Consider the following 16,803-nt stretch of genomic DNA (forward strand, 5'->3'; position numbering starts at 1 on the left):
TAGATGAATTTGTATGTTTTATCACTTGATGTAAGGGATGGGCTGGGCTCCGGTAGTTGTTCAGTAGTGCAGTGTGTGAACTTGTGTCTGTAGTTGAGTTTGTTTAGACTCTTCACTTGTCTTCCAGCCTTGGAGCTAGCTTAGTCAGGGGTTTTAAACTTTGTTCTTTGTTCAATGAAATACTGAATTATCAAAAAATAAAATAAATTAAAGATTTCAAAATTCGCGGTCAAAAGCAGATTTTGAGGAACCCTTGGTAGGGACTCAGTTGAGATTAAAAAAAAAATCAAAATTCATCAAACTAACCAAAGAAGAAATATAACCATTGTCAAGAGCATAAAAAATTAAATATTTAGATAGTAATGACAAATATGATTGTTCAATAATCTATGTTAGGTTTTTAGACCCCTTAAAACACAACAATATAATTAATCTAGTTTATTAGTCAAGTGATTAACTTAGTCAAATTATACAAATTTAGGTTAACACAATCAAATAATCATATCAAGATATAAAGCAGTGGAAATATAAAGAACACAAAAATATGATCACCCAGGAAAACCAAACTGGTAAAAAACCTGGGGAGGATTTAACCTAGCTATCCTCAAGGTAAACTTGAATCCACTATATGAAAGAATCGAAGTTCATACAAAAGGACGGACAAGCACCCACACTCGACTTCCTAATACTACCCACCAGTAGAACTTACTGACACGACCACGTGCAAGTTCTGAATCCATAGACTTCTTCTTTCTTGGATTCTCCAATCAAGTACAAGCACTCCTACTTGTGTTTCTTTAAACTCCAATGGCAGCAACTGGGTTAATCATCAAGGTGTTGATAATATCTCTACCTTGAGAACCCTAAGTTTATGTGAAGGAAAACTCCTTAAGGATCTCATAAGAAATTCACACAAACCGCAAAATATGAGCAACAATACAACTAGAGAAACTAGGATTGCATTCCGAAACATGGCTAGGGTTTCCTTTATATACTAGGAGAATTAGATCTAAAACCCTAATCTTTAATGGGCTTGGGCTGAGTTGGAAATTCTGCAGAAAAAACATTCTGCCCGATATTCGATCGATCAAGTCTGACCGAAAGTCACTAATACTTTCTGCAGCCGCTCGATTCTAACTTTACATAAACGCACAACTTTGAGCAAGCCTAAACAAGACTAAACAACTTGTTTTGATCATGGTTTGCCAACATTACACATTAGAGTTTTAAACACATCGAATCCTAAATTTTTAGAACCTAACAATCTAGACAGTCAACTGAATTGATGAAAACCATTCCTTATTGGATGAAAAATGCCCCACAACTAATTTGCTAGCATAACCCATTAAAATGAGAAGGAAGAGAATTTCACATAGGTAACCCTTTCACCGATTACAACTCTATATGCAACAAATTATTATTAACATATTAGCTGATATTTGAACTGACTAGTATTCATATTTTACAGTAGAGTAACTGAAACTATGCAAGAATTGTACATGAAAATCCTTTAATCTTTCAAGGAAAAAAAATTGTTAGCAACCTGTGGTCCCAGCCAGCAGTAGCAGCAATTTTGCAATCTGGTCTAATTGAGGTGCCTGCTATTCCAGGTCATTCCAAATTAATTTCTTTCTTGACCACACAAGAACCCTACATTGTACAAGGCATGACATGACATAAGAACAGTTATTTCAAATAGCAGGAGGCTGAAAGTAAAGATTGGAAAGAATTGTGGAAGCTGAAAGTTCATCCGAGGCTCAAAAATTTGCTGTGGAAGATGGCTTGGGAGATTTTGCCTACAACATCCGTTTTAAATTCCAGGTTCTCTCTATCCTCACTAAATTGTTATTTATGCAATAATGTCGTTGAGTCCTTGGAGCATATTTTTCTGCACTGTGATTGGGTTGCTCAAATGTGGTTTACAGGTCTTTGGCCACTAAATATGAGCCATATGCACAATGTATCTATCATAGATTGGGTGAAGATGATAATCAACCCAAAGCTTGGACTGGGTTTAGAGGGAGAAGAAGCTAAAGACTTCCAACTATATGCAGCAATTTTGTGTGATCAAATTTGGCTGACAAGGAATAAGGCTAGAATGGAAGGAATCAAAAACAACCCAAAGCAGGTGGCAAGGCAGGTGTATAAAACATATGAAGAGCACAAGAATGCGTGGAGAAATCAGTCAAATAAACCGCCTAAAGACTCAATCTGGTCTCCCCCACACTTAAATTGGATAAAAATTAATTTTGATGTTGCAATTAGGGAGGATAAAGCTTCAGTGGCAGCAGTGGCAAGAGACCAAAGGGGAAAGTTTATTGCAGCATGGATAGAGCAGTTGGAGCAATTACAGCCTTTGTTAGGAGAAGCTAAAGCAGCTTGGTTAGCTATCAACAAGGCAGCTGAGGAAGGATTCAAAAGAATTATCCTTGAAGGAGATGCGCTGAATATTATTGGGCCATTGAAGAACAAAGCAGTTGGCTCTCACTGGAGAATTAAAGCAGTTCTAGAGGATATTTTGTTTCTAGTCAAATATTTTGATAATGTATCATTTTCTTTTATATGTAGAGAAGGTAATATGACCGCTCATCTTTTAGCCCATTGGGGTGCTCTTTTGAACTGGAGTGGGCCGGTTTCCATCTCTAATGTTTCGCCTTAGGAGAAGCTAAAGCAGCTTGGTTAGCTATCAACAAGGCAGCTGAGGAAGGATTCAAAAGAATTATCCTTGAAGGAGATGCGCTGAATATTATTGGGCCATTGAAGAACAAAGCAGTTGGCTCTCACTGGAGAATTAAAGCAGTTCTAGAGGATATTTTGTTTCTAGTCAAATATTTTGATAATGTATCATTTTCTTTTATATGTAGAGAAGGTAATATGACCGCTCATCTTTTAGCCCATTGGGGTGCTCTTTTGAACTGGAGTGGGCCGGTTTCCATCTCTAATGTTTCGCCGATGTTAGTAAAGGCTTTTGATAGAGATGGACACAGGCCCTCTCTAGCTGTATAGCTGGTGTTTCTTCGGATTAATAAAGTATTTATTCAGCAAAAAAAAATAGCAGGAGGCTGGAGGCAGCAAAAAGGTAAATCATCATTAAATATATATAAATATATATCCGTAAAGTCACCAAAATGAAATAGATAAGAAAGCTGCTAAAGAAATAGAAAATAATGGAACATTAAACTTGTGACGTTTGCATTATCCAAACCAGATATGATCTCAAACAACTCACTAGTCATTTTCTGCTAGTTGATTATTTTGCAGCCACTGTTTGATATGATTGTTATCATTCCCAATAGATGTTTGAATTTTAAATCAGTTTATTTAAAGTTTACCATCTATCAATGATGTAGAACTCTATGTACGAACGAAATTGGAATTTAACCATAAAAATCCAACTATGTAGTTAATAGTCACTAGTTTCAAACTATATTTTTTATTAACATTTCGAGTCTACGAAACTCGATTTAGGACTTATAAATCGAGTTTTTAAAGGTTGATTTTCATGTTTTGATCGGGTCTGAATTGACACTTTTTCCATGTGGCATCCACATGAAATTCGAGTTTTTAAAACTCGATTTATAAGCCCATATATACTGTCACCCAACACAGCAAAGAAAGAAATCAGAAATCAGAAATCAGAGCAAAAAAAAAAAAAAAAACTGAAGAAGAAAGCCCCAGGTATAGCTTTCTAGTCTATTTGAGTGATTGCTTGGAACATATTTTTAATAAAATTAAATGTTGATAGTCTTTTCTTTTTTTAAAGTTTTCATAGAAGTACGTTGAAATGTGGTCTTTTTTTCTGAGTATGTGAATCTCAATCATTTTTGTTTCCCTCCCTCAAATTATGAAAATATAATTCCTCCCTTTTTTTATATTGAAACTTTGTTCTTCTTCAAATAAAATTAACTTGAATGTGATTATGTAAACATGGTGCTTTCACTTAAGTCTTGACATTGTGGTCCAATGAATTGTTTCTAAACCTATTCTTTAGTTTTTGGTCTGCTCAATTAATAGTTTTTTAATGAATATTTGCTATTTTGCTTATAGAAAAAAAAGGGTATGCCATACTTGGAAATTTCTAAGAGGTTAAGTTACAACGAAAAACCGATATAACAAATAGACCAAATAAATTGCAGGACATAGTAGGGCTTTTGGCCTAACCATTACCATCTGCCTGAACATCATATCTTGGTTATCAATGCAGTTCTAGAAAAAGAAAATATATAACAATTGTAAAGTGTTGTGAAAATATTGTAGATGTAACACATCTCGTATAAAATTTGTAATGTGAGATGCGGGGATGGTGGAGAATGTATATAAATTTTGTTTAACGGTTGAGCAAAAGAATTTGCACGATAACTAGAAAAACTTAAGGCAAATATCTTTCTTTATTCTTTAGAGGGACTCAAGATGCAACATTAATCCGCACTCACATGCACAATAAGCTCACGTGTAGTTAACCATTATAGTATAGGATGCAACTATGTTCTTTAAATTTTTAGAAAATTCCTTGAAAACTTTAACTCGTCTATACAACTCTCATTATAATTGCCTAGTGCTCATGGGCCTTGTTTTAATGATAACTGTGAGGATAGGAAGTCCAAGCAGGAATGTTGGGTTATGGGCCATGCTTGAGGACGAGCAAAAGCCTGAGGATATATGGTCAAAGGGATTGCTGGGCCTGGGTCAATGGGCCGAGGACAAATAAAAGGAATAATGGGTCAACTCTGATTTCTGAGGAGCTGGGCCACCTCAGGAGGGCTTTAGGGAGGCAAACATTATAGAAGGATAAGCTTCAGGGAAAGTAGCAGAAACTTAGTCAACCATAAAAGACGAAATATTTGAGAAGAAGGCTATCACCACCACATTAAATGCACTGCACCAAATGAACTGACCACATTTATGGAAAAATGACACCTAAACAATAGCATCTCAGCTCATAGCTACCCACAAAGCTTCTAGAAGGTCCTAATGGGACAAGCATCTAAGGGATTTTCTACTAAATCAATAGGTGGAAGGCTGGGATGAAGGGGTGATGGACTAAATAAGGAAGTGATCATCATGAAAAAGAGGCATGTAATATAAGAAGGAAGAAAAAAAGAAGAACACAGTGTATTCACATAAGCTTGAGTTAAATATAAGAATATCCCATCCTCGGACTTGACCGAAGAGCGTTATTTCTATCAATCTGTGCTTCTCATCTTATTGATATCTGTCCTATCAATTCTAGCTCATACATAATTGGCTGAGGCACTTTCTTGCCAAACCCATTCTCTAACAAATATATTATTTTGGGCTAATTGGGCTAGGATTCACTGTACTTAGTGGGCTGAAATTCCGTTTCTAGTCTTTACAATTGGTGCCGTCTGTGGGAATTATGGAAGCACTTACAAATTTTGACTAGCCATAGTGGGGTAAGGACCAAACATGGAAGAATCTGTTGGATCATAGCGTGAAGATCGGTTCGTTAACCTTGAAAGAATGAGAGATCGGGACGTTAACCAGACTCCTAGTGTACACATAGATCATACTAGCGGGAGTCATTCTAGGACTGGAAGCCATGTCTCGCATGGGGAGGAAAGTAGGAACCTTATGTTGGAAATAGATCATTTGTGTAGAAAATTATGTCGTAAACAATGAGAAACATTCCCTTTTAGCTCCGAAACTGATTCAAGTGAAGATGGTAGTTATAGACCAAGGTCTAGAACACCCCTCAGTGAATCCTTCTTTCTATCTTCACATTTGGATAGGGAGGAGCAGTATCGTAGGAAGAAGGATAAAAGCCCGACCCATAGGAACATAGAGAATGACGCGATGAGTAAAGCGTTGCGTCAGATTTCTTAATCACCGTTTACACGTGGAATTGATAGGGCTAAACTCCCTCGTTGGTATACGTAACCCACTTTTACTATTTATAATGGGAGGACCGACCTTGTGGAGCATGTCAGTCATTTCAATCAGAGAACGATTGTTCAGTCTAGGAATAAAGCTTTGATGTGTAGGGTTTTCCCTCTAGCTTGGGACCCATTGCAATGAGGTGGTTTGATAGGTTGGATGAGGGCTCAGTTAGCTCTTTTGAAGAACTTACTAGAGCTTTTGGGGCCCGATTCATTACATGTAGCAGGGTTACTCATCCTTTGGATTCTTTGCTATCTATGGTAATGAGAGAGGGTGGGACCCTAAAAACTTACTCAAATAGGTACTAGGAAATGTTTAATGAGATAGATGGAGATTTTGAAGATGTGGCAATAAGGACATTTAAAGTTGGCGTCCCCACTAAGCATGATCTGAGAAAGTCTTTAACGATGAAACCTGCATGAAGCATGTGCCAACTTATGAATCAAATTGACGAGCACAAATAGGTCGAGGAGGATTAGCAGCAAGGGAAGGGGAAGGCGAAAATTGCTCCTCCTAATCGAAGAGATTTTAGGGCGGAGAGATATAACAACAACCGACCCAGGAGAGATTTTGCTGGGCATTCTAGTGCTTAGGCGGTTAGTATGGTGTTCAAGAGCCTGTTCATCAAGTCCTTGAAAAAATAAAGACTGAGCCATACTTTAAGTAGCCAAACAAAATGGGAGGTGACCCATGAAGCACAATTAGGGTCTTTATTGTCAGTATCACCAAGATTGTGGGCACACCACCGAAGATTGTAGAACTCTCCGTGATTACTTGGAATAACTGGTCAAAGCTGGGAAACTAAGACAGTTTGTGCATCAGCCCTCTGAGCTGGGAGGTCAGGCTTGGTTGGTGTATCAAAGGGAGTCTGTTTCAAGACCATCCTTGGGAACAATTATTGTTATTCTTGCAGCACCAAATCGGATTGGGAGATGCCCATTCGGGATTATGTCCATAGCAAGACTAAACACCGAGGACTCGGTTCCTGAGTCTAAACGAGGGAGATTGGAAGTTCAACCAACTTTGAGTTTTTCTGACGAAGACATGATTGGAACTTATCAACCGCATGACGTTGCCTTAGTGGTAACTCTTCGAATTGGAGGGTATGATGTAAAAAGAGTCCTGGTAGACCAAGGCAGTAGGGCAGGGATTATGTATCCCGACCTGTACAACGAACTTAATCTAAAATCTGAGGAGTTGGTTAGTTATGATATTTTTTTTAAAAAAATTGGAGATATAGGAAAAAAAATTAGTTTTATAATTTTCCTCTACTTTTAAGAAGTCCCAAAGAATTGAGTAATGCCAGAGATAATACAACTTTAAATACATGGGTCTTACAAATAGAGCAATGCTATAGTTACAAATTATTTTACAACATTTTTACAAACTGTTGTTGTGGCCAACTTCTTACTAGTTCTCATCTAGACTCACCGATAACATCACTTTTTTATTTATCTATAATCATTCACCACATCATTAGTTTGTAAAAAAAAAAAAATTAAAAGAATTTGTATCTCTAGCATTTTTCCTTACAAATATATGTGTCACTAATCGCAAAAATTAATTCAGATAGGAAAATGCTAGAAATATTATTAATTTTATTTGAAAACTTTACAAATTGATGTGACAATTAATATGATATGTGGACGTCAATAAACTATTAAAAGCATTTTTGAATTATTTTTTGTGATTAGTGATACATCTTTGTAAGCCTTATGTTGTAAAATTTATAATATCTCTAACATCATTCATTCAAATACTTGTTTATTATCTTCTTGAAGTGTTACTAATCACATTCATTTCTACATCGTTTGAAAGTTTTTTTTAGTAAAATTTGTTATAACTTTATCATTTTTCCCAAAAAAAAGCATATTACAAAATAAAAGGAATAGATTTTTGTTATAAAAAACTTATGATATTAAATACTAGTTAAATATTATTCAAGTGATAACAAAAAGGCCACATTTAAATATATCGCCTTAGGCCTCCAAATTTGTTGGGCCGCCCCTGATTATAACGACAAGGTTACGGAAGGATTAACTTGACATATTAACAATTATTTTAGAGTTTTTTAAAAAAATTTCAAGTCTTATAGACTAAAATATAACATGACCTAAATTTTATGGATCAAAGTGTATATATATATATATATTTTTAGAAAAATAATTTACTAAGATCAAGTTGATTCTCTTAAAAGCAATCTAAGCTCTAAACAATCAAATAAACCAAACAGGAAGCAAGTTTTTTCAACAGTCACATAGGGTCAAACTTGATTTGATGTCCCTAATTTTTGTTTAAATGGTTGATAAGTTGGTATTATACCTAATGTCAATTAGATGAAAAAAGTGTTCAACTCAAAGAAGGTGAGGACACAGAAAACAGAATATTCAAGAAAATGATGAAATAGATTCTTGGACAGAGTTTAAAGATGCAAGAGCGATCATATCTTTGTGGAAAATTTTAATTGTAATTGAGGAAATCTTTAACCTGGTCATTGCAATAGGGTGAGTGTGATGTGTTTGATTGCCAAGAAAGTGAGGAGAATTAAATGAAGGAAAAAGAAAATAAAGTAATATTATTTACGATATATTTTTTTGAGAATATTATTTACAACCTTTTGTATAATGGTCTGCATATTTTTCTTAGTCCTTGAAAATAGTCTGAAACATAATTTAGGTTGCCAAGAAATCTTTGTAACTGATTTTTATATTTTATTTCATCTGAAAATTTATCTGCAAATTGAATGTCTCTGTCAATGGGACTTAAGGTTCCCTTATAGATATTATGTCCTAAAAATCATATTTTATCTTGGAATAAATTTATCTTAGAGGCTAAGACAACTAATCCATTGTGTTTAATTACTTTGACAAATATATCTAAATGTTTCAAATGGTCATCAATTGATTTAGAGAAAATTAAAACATCATCTATATAGACAATTGAAAATTCTGTAAAAGGTGTAAATATGTTATTCATTATATTTTGAAACTCACTTGGTGCATTTTTTAATCCAAAGGACATAACATCCCATTCATAATGACCAAAAGGAATTGTAAAAGCAGTTTTATATCTGTCTTTCTCATCAATTTGTATTTGCCAAACATCAATAAGTGAATCATTACAATAAAAATTAACTATATGCTCATTTATTAAATAAAAAAAAAATTGAATATAAAACTATCTACTAATTATTATTATTATTTTCATGTTATAGTAATCAAAAGTTTTGGTAAGTGGAGTACTCAAATACTAAAAGGATTTTGTGTATCTTTTTAATGTAGCAGCTATGTGGGGCTTATGAATGATGTACATGACTCTTGAGAATTTTCATGAATTGGGATGTGAGATCTTACAGATTTCAATCCTTTTTCCTATTCCTAATGCGTATAATACAAAATTTTGGTGTGTGGATTTAAAATCAAGGAAAAAAAAAAGTAGAGGAAATAAGTAGCATGGAAATTGATGTTTGATGCAAGTGCAAAAGTGATTATGTTGTGAAATAAAGAGAAATAGGTAAGATGTGTTTTTTATATGTAGGCTGGAAAAGCAGGAGCTATATATATACACAGAGTGCGAGTATTAAGTATAAACAATTAATTAAATAAAATAATTTTAATGAAAACTAGCCTACTCTTTATTTATTTTTTATGTCAATATTATAATGCTTTTTAATTTTGTAATGATTTTTTGATGCTACTTAAGAACATTCCATATTACACTAGATTACAGTAATGAATTTTGTATCTATTTTTGTGAAATGCTTTAATTGGTCAAATAGATTTTTAGTTGATTACTGTAATCTAGTGTAATATGGAATGTTCTTGTTATAGTGTCATGATGTTGTTTGGTGTTTTGGTTTCTGAGAATAACTAAATGATCAGCTTGATTAGTAAGCCAAGTGATTGGGTGGATTATGTTAGATTCGAAAAAATCTTGAATTTGATGCTCCTGTAATGGGCTCAGTGGCACAGTGTTTCTTAGGAACTAAACGTGGTTTTGCTTGAATAATAATATGGTCTTACTAAGTGTTTATGTATATATGTCGCTGGATTGTTTCTTGGATCGGAGCTTCATTTATAAGCAAAATAGATTATTTATGTTTTTTTTTTTTTTTTCCTGTGAGTGCATACTAAAGAAGTTCTCTGAATTTTGTAATGCAGGATATCTCCTTTTCTCTTTTATTGTTCAATGGTCAGGATTGGATCAGATTGATGAGCAATGCAGAGATCACGTAGAGCTCTTCTGCAAAGAAGAGCTTTGGAGGATACTATAAGTGGAAGAAGTCACTTGTATAAGGTTTCTCTTTCTTTGGTATTTGTTTTGTGGGGGCTTGTCTTCCTTCTTAGCTTATGGATCAGTCACGGCCATGACCATAGAGGTAAGCTTTTTAGACTAAATTTTCTTTGTACACTATTGTTGAATCCCCTTATAAATTGTTGTTGAGAGCTCTAAAGAATATGCCGAGTGCTGAGCTGTTGTGCATTTTTTTAATAAATAATGGCTATTTGGAATGTCATGTTAGATGTAATATGGGTGGTGCTTCAGTGGGGTTGCTGTACTGCTTTCTGGTTATGATGGGATTCCATGCCTTTGCTTAGCGTAAGTGCATATTATCATAGTTGGCAATCTACGCGTTTCCTTTCTTGCTCCTGCATATCTGTAATCCATCATTTTGAACTGAATAGCCTCCCTTTGATTAATATAACATGAAATATTGGCCTGATTGCCATATTGCAGTGCTTAAGCAGGCCTTTCCCCCACTTCTGTGATTTCATATTACATACCCCACATTTAGGGCTGTAAACGAGCTGAACTTTGTCGAGTAATGAATGTCCAAGCTCAGCTCGACAACAAAAGTAGAATGTTCAAGCTTGAGCTCGTTATAAAGTATAAAAAACTTGAGCTCGGCTTGGCTTGGCTTGATTCATTAGTCAGCCAAGCTCGAGCTCAATATCAAGCCCAAACTCAAGCTCAATATCATGTTTTTGAGCTTGAGATCCAAAACAAGTATATTATCAAGTCTATATCAAGTTTATTATCTAGCCTATTTGGTTTGGATGAGTGGTCTTAACTTATAATTAATTGAAGTCTTAGAAGGATATGAGTTTACTTGTCAAGCTCATATCAATGTTATTACCAAACTCATAAATAAGCCTAGGCTCAACTTGTTTTGTTACTTTTGTATCGAGTCTTGGTGTTCATGAGCTTGTTCATGAGTTTGTTCATGAACAATATTTTTTACTCGAGCTCGGCTCGTTTATTAAACAAGCCTAAAACTAAAGCTTAAGCTTGGCTTGTTTATAAACAAACAAACATGAACGAGCTTTTTATCGAGCCAAACCCGAACATTTATGAACGGCTTGGTTCATTTACAGCCCTACCCGGGCCCACATAACCCCCCCCCTTTTACTAATAAGCTGGGTTGTGGTGGACTAAAACAGGCTGAATTCCCTGGTTGCATGAGCGCGGATTGGGGGGACCTGAATAAAAGTCAATTATTTCTTAACTATATGCTCCAATTTATAGTATGACAATGTCAAAAGAAAGTCCGATGCTATAAGCAGAACATTTTCTTTTATTCTATTATTCAGAAAATGCAAATTAACAACTAAATATAACCTTAAGAACACAATCAAAAATTAATATTTAAGGGCTAATTTGACATTGGCTATGGTAATAGTCTAGTGGAGTACTATTCTGATCCATGACTCACAACCTAAAAAAAAAAACCCAAAATTTGGAAATTATTATTATTATTATTATTTTATTGCTGAGTTATATACATGGGCTTAGGAGGTCTTAAATCTACATCACCCTTTACCTTGTTCATCTAATGGGAAGATGTGCCACTTGTGCTACAGCTCATTGGCAAATCAAATTAATGTAAAGGAGCAAAAGGCAAAAAATTCTTTGGTGGCTACTAATAACTCAGATGGTGCAGATGCAGTGCTACTTTCAATCATATTAGAAGAACTGAGCCAACCTTATCTCCGTTCGTCCTCTATTAATTCCTTAACTTTCAAACCATAATTTTATTAGTTTCTTCCTAAATCTAACCTCCGTGCTTGTATGTCTGATGGAACTATTCTATTATTGGTATTCCCTGTAGATCTTCTGTAGAACCTAATATTTATTTGTTAATTTAGTTATGTGCTGAAAGTATCTCTTAGCTACACTACATCCTGGTCAGGTACACTATTTTTAACGATTTTTGTATATTGTGTTCTAAATTTTTTTGTTTTTGTTTTTATATGAATTTTATAATATGTATAATGTAGTGTTCTGAATAAAGATACATACATGTGAGTATATATGTGTATGTGTGGAATTTTAATGTGAATGTCTTTCCTTGTTAATTTACCTTCTTGTCTTTCCATTTACTTGCGTGAATATTTGGTGAACATTTGGTGAACTCATCTTTAGTCTTGTTCTTCACAATGCTTTATTTTTGGAATGTACTTAATGCATAACTTGTTCTTATTGGCTGCTCTCTTCCTTTCTTTTGACTTTGATGAATCTGCAGTACTTTCGGTGTGCATATCAACTTGGGATGAAGCTAAGGTAGAACATAACGAACCCTCAGATGGGTAGATAATTATCCAAAGGAAGAAACCGATTCTCTGTATTCTTCTGAGTCTTTGACCACAAATGGGGCTGAAACGAGAGGTTTGGGTAGTGAATTAGTTGCTAATGAAGGAAGCACAAATGATGTTCCAACTATTGGAGAGCAACTTGAGGTTGAGAATTCCAGTTCCACTCTGAAATCTGAAGGTGATGCTCCAAAGACTGGTCGCCTGTCTCATAGTGTTCCACTTGGTCTTGATGAATTCAAGAGCAGAGCTTTTAGTTCCATAAGTAAATCTGGAACTGGTCAGGCTGGAAGCATCGTACGCAGAGTGGAGCCCGGGGGTGCTGAGTACAATTATGCTTCAGCATCAACGGGAGCAAAGGTCTTGGCTTTTAACAAGGAAGCCAAGGGTGCCCTTAATATCTTAGGTAGAGATAAGGACAAGTACTTACGAAATCCATGTTCTGTGGAAGAGAAGTTTGTTGCTATAGGGTTTTCAGAAGAAACATTAGTAGATACAATTGAAATAGCTAATTTTGAGCACCACTCTTCTAATTTAAAAGATTTTGAGTTGCTTGGAAGTTTGGTTTATCCAACAGATGAATGGGTCAAGCTTGGGAATTTCACTGCTTTGAATGTAAAGAGACACAGTAGGTTAGAGAAAATTAGCCACAAATGAAGTAAAGAGACACAGTAGGTTAGAGAAAATTGAAGCAACTTTGGCTAGAGCCCCGTTAGCCATTAAAGAAGCTGGTCAAGTCCAGAATAAAACATCAACATATGATGACCCTGACTATGTTCCACGAGGGCCCATTTATGAATGGTAATCATAAACAAAATGTGGGATGCAGATTACAAGCATCTTCATCTGTCTCAATCAGGTAGCATGCGGTCAAACCTAATCTGTTAATTCTCTGAAGTTCCTATTTATAATTAGAATTCCATGACACTATGGAATGTATTTGCTTAGGTCCTTGGCTTATGAATTATGATCATTTCACCAAACTAATAGAAGGCTTTGTTCTGCCAGGTATTAAATAATGGCCTCCTAGTTGACCCACATGATCAGAAAGCCCTATCAGATGCGCTACTAAAGCTTGTTGCAGACAAAAACCTTTGCCTTGAATGCCGGAAGAATGGCCTAAAGAATATCCACCATTTTTCATGGCCAGAACATTGCTGAAACTACCTCTCACATGTTGATCACTGTCTTAATCGCCACCCCACTGCTCGTCTTGAGATAATGCCAATTCCTGAAGAACCGATGAGTGACTCTTTGAAGGAAGTGGAGGACCTTTCTTTGAGATTCTCCATAGAAGGAGACACAAAGATCAACGGAGAGCTTGATGCAGCAACCAGACAAAAGGAACTCATTGAAGCCATAACCAGAATGGCTTCCTCTAGGGGTAATCCCAGTACCAATTACTACCCTGGTAGAAGGCAGTGGCTATTTGTAATAGCCACAAATTGTTATAATAGCACTGGAGATTGCACTGAAACCTTGTTGGCAACTATCAAGAATGTTATGAAAGCTGCAAGCTCAGATATAGGATTGGGTCGGATAGGCTTTGTATTATCAACCAGTTTGAATTTACAAGAGACCATAGAAGCCTTGAAATGCTGCCAAGTAAATATAGAAGACTTTGATGCATTGGTGTGTAAAAGTGGAAGTGAAATGTATTACCCATGGAGTGATATGGTTGCTGATGCAGACTATGAAGCCCACGTGGAGTACAGATGGCCTGGTGACAATGTTAGGTCTATGGTGACAAGGCTTGCCAGGATAGAAGGTGAGGCTGAGGATGACATCATGGAGTATGTGAGTGCAGGAAGCTCTAGGTGCTACTCTTATAGTGTGAAACCAGGAGCCAAGGTGAGAAACTTGAGATAATATAAAACAGAAAACTTGTTAGGAATGCTATAAGCATAAGGATAATAATTGGTGTATTGAGATTTAGTTAGTTAGTTACAATTCTAAACATGTTAATCACATTTAGCACATGTTAGAATTATTAATGCACATGGAGAATAATAGAACCAATAGGATGAGGCATGTTAATCACATTTAGCACATGTTGGAATTATTAATGCACATGGGGAATAATAGAACCAATAGGATGAGGCCATGTGGGCCAATGAGATTAGAGCTAATCTCCTATAAATACATGATTGTAATCCAATATGAAGGGAAGGAAGAATAAACCAATTTGTTAGTGCATTAGTGCATATCTCTCTCTCTCTCTCTCTTAATCACTCTATTTCTCTATGGAGGGTGACTACCTCGAATTAAGTCAATTTCCCTACAATCCCCATCCATTCCCCTATAATTCTCATCAATCCCCATTAGGAACCACCGGATTCCTAACAATTTCTGCCAGGTATTAAATAATGGCCTCCTAGTTGACCCACATGATCAGAAAGCCCTATCAGATGCGCTACTAAAGCTTGTTGCAGACAAAAACCTTTGCCTTGAATGCCGGAAGAATGGCCTAAAGAATATCCACCATTTTTCATGGCCAGAACATTGCTGAAACTACCTCTCACATGTTGATCACTGTCTTAATCGCCACCCCACTGCTCGTCTTGAGATAATGCCAATTCCTGAAGAACCGATGAGTGACTCTTTGAAGGAAGTGGAGGACCTTTCTTTGAGATTCTCCATAGAAGGAGACACAAAGATCAACGGAGAGCTTGATGCAGCAACCAGACAAAAGGAACTCATTGAAGCCATAACCAGAATGGCTTCCTCTAGGGGTAATCCCAGTACCAATTACTACCCTGGTAGAAGGCAGTGGCTATTTGTAATAGCCACAAATCGTTATAATAGCAATGGAGATTGCACTGAAACCTTGTTGGCAACTATCAAGAATGTTATGAAAGCTGCAAGCTCAGATATAGGATTGGGTCAGATAGGCTTTGTATTATCAACCAGTTTGAATTTACAAGAGACCATAGAAGCCTTGAAATGCTGCCAAGTAAATATAGAAGACTTTGATGCATTGGTGTGTAAAAGTGGAAGTGAAATGTATTACCCATGGAGAGATATGGTTGCTGATGCGGACTATGAAGCCCACGTGGAGTATAGATGGCCTGGTGATAATGTTAGGTCTATGGTGACAAGGTTTGCCAGGATAGAAGGTGAGGCTGAGGATGACATCATGGAGTATGTGAGTGCAGGAAGCTCCAGGTGCTACTAGTGTGAAACCAGGAGTCAAGGTGAGAAACTTGAGATAATAGAAAACAGAAAACTAATGTATAGAAGGTGGTCCCTTAAATGACGCATTTTGTTAACCCATAACATTTCTAACTATGATTCTAATTATAAATGGCAGACCCGAAAGATAGATGACCTCTGCCAGAGGCTACGGATGAGAGGCTTCCGATGCAACCTTGTCTACACACGTACCGCATCAAGGTTAAATGTTGTGCCCTTGTTTGCATCAAGAATTCAAGCAATAAGGTCATGTCCTCTTTGCTTACTATATAACGTAGACAATAAATTTATGCATGCATGCAATGTGATAGCTTTTTATGTATTATATACAAAAATCCACATAACAAAAAAATTGCAGTACCAAAGAAAAATTAAAAGAAAAATTTCCTGTCATGTTTGTGTGATTATGTGATATACAGGTACCTTTCAATTATATGGGGAATTGACCTTTCCAAAGTGGCGGTGTTTGTGGGAGAAAAGGGGGATACAGATTATGAAGACCTGCTTGCTGGCCTCCACAAGACCATTATTCTAAGAGGCTCAGTGGAGCATGGCAGTGAGAAGCTACTTCGCAGTGAAGACAGTTTTAAAAGAGAAGATGTAGTTCCACAAGATAGCCCTAATATCACCTTCATAGAGGAGAGTTATGAAGCCCATGATATCTCAGCAGCCTTAGAAGCTGTGGGGATCAAGTGAATAAATTTTCCCTTTGTTTCTCCCTTCTCAAAGGATTATTGTTACTACTATCGGCTTTAGGGCCTTTTGAAGCATACAATTATATAGATAACCCAAAGGCAAGAATGTAGATACGGTATGCAAGAAGAATATAAATATCAACTTCTTGTGAAAATTCCAAATTTGTATAAGAATAAGCATCTAAGCTTTTCAGAAATTTCATCATCTTGTTCATTTGACATGATCATTGTTTGATTCATAGATGCAACAAAAAAGGCACCTGTAAATCAAATATTATCCTTTAGACATTTAAATGAATTCTGGCTGCACATTTGCATGTAAAGTTTTGTGCCCATTTTGGGCTTGAATGTAAGATGTATTATGCATAATCTTTCATAATCCAGAATCATAATAATAGGATAACTAATGTGTAGTGTTGACAATGTTC

At 35.9% G+C, this 16,803-nt stretch overlaps 2 protein-coding genes across 5 annotated transcripts; both read left to right on the forward strand.

Annotated features, from left to right (window-relative positions):
• Positions 1-12,470: 12,470 nt before the first annotated feature.
• LOC111994267 (SUN domain-containing protein 4-like) lies at positions 12,471-13,608 on the forward strand (the record flags this gene model as incomplete). The annotated part of the gene is made up of 3 exons (XM_065773751.1): positions 12,471-13,120; positions 13,164-13,347; positions 13,497-13,608. Coding segments are annotated over 2 exons (780 nt in total), but the record flags the coding sequence as incomplete, so codon positions are not given.
• Positions 13,609-13,706: 98 nt separating this feature from the next.
• Positions 13,707-16,572, forward strand: LOC112006733 (sucrose-phosphate synthase 4-like). 4 transcript variants are annotated; one of them, XM_065773723.1, is made up of 3 exons: positions 13,707-14,339; positions 15,799-15,926; positions 16,100-16,572. In XM_065773723.1, the coding sequence occupies exons 1-3, from the start codon at positions 13,710-13,712 to the stop codon at positions 16,374-16,376; spliced, it is 1,035 nt and encodes a 344-aa protein (XP_065629795.1). In that variant the 5' UTR covers positions 13,707-13,709; the 3' UTR covers positions 16,377-16,572. The 4 variants fall into 4 exon arrangements, 2 of the variants coding, with proteins under 2 accessions (XP_065629795.1, XP_065629796.1); XM_065773724.1 differs by having other exon boundaries at positions 15,799-15,881; XR_010629044.1 differs by lacking the exon at positions 13,707-14,339 and adding an exon at positions 14,842-15,682 and having other exon boundaries at positions 15,799-15,881; positions 16,100-16,120.
• Positions 16,573-16,803: the final 231 nt, after the last annotated feature.

Source organism: Quercus suber, unplaced genomic scaffold (assembly GCF_002906115.3).
Source record: "Quercus suber isolate HL8 unplaced genomic scaffold, Cork oak 2.0 scaffold_79, whole genome shotgun sequence".
Taxonomy (NCBI): Eukaryota; Viridiplantae; Streptophyta; class Magnoliopsida; order Fagales; family Fagaceae; genus Quercus; species Quercus suber.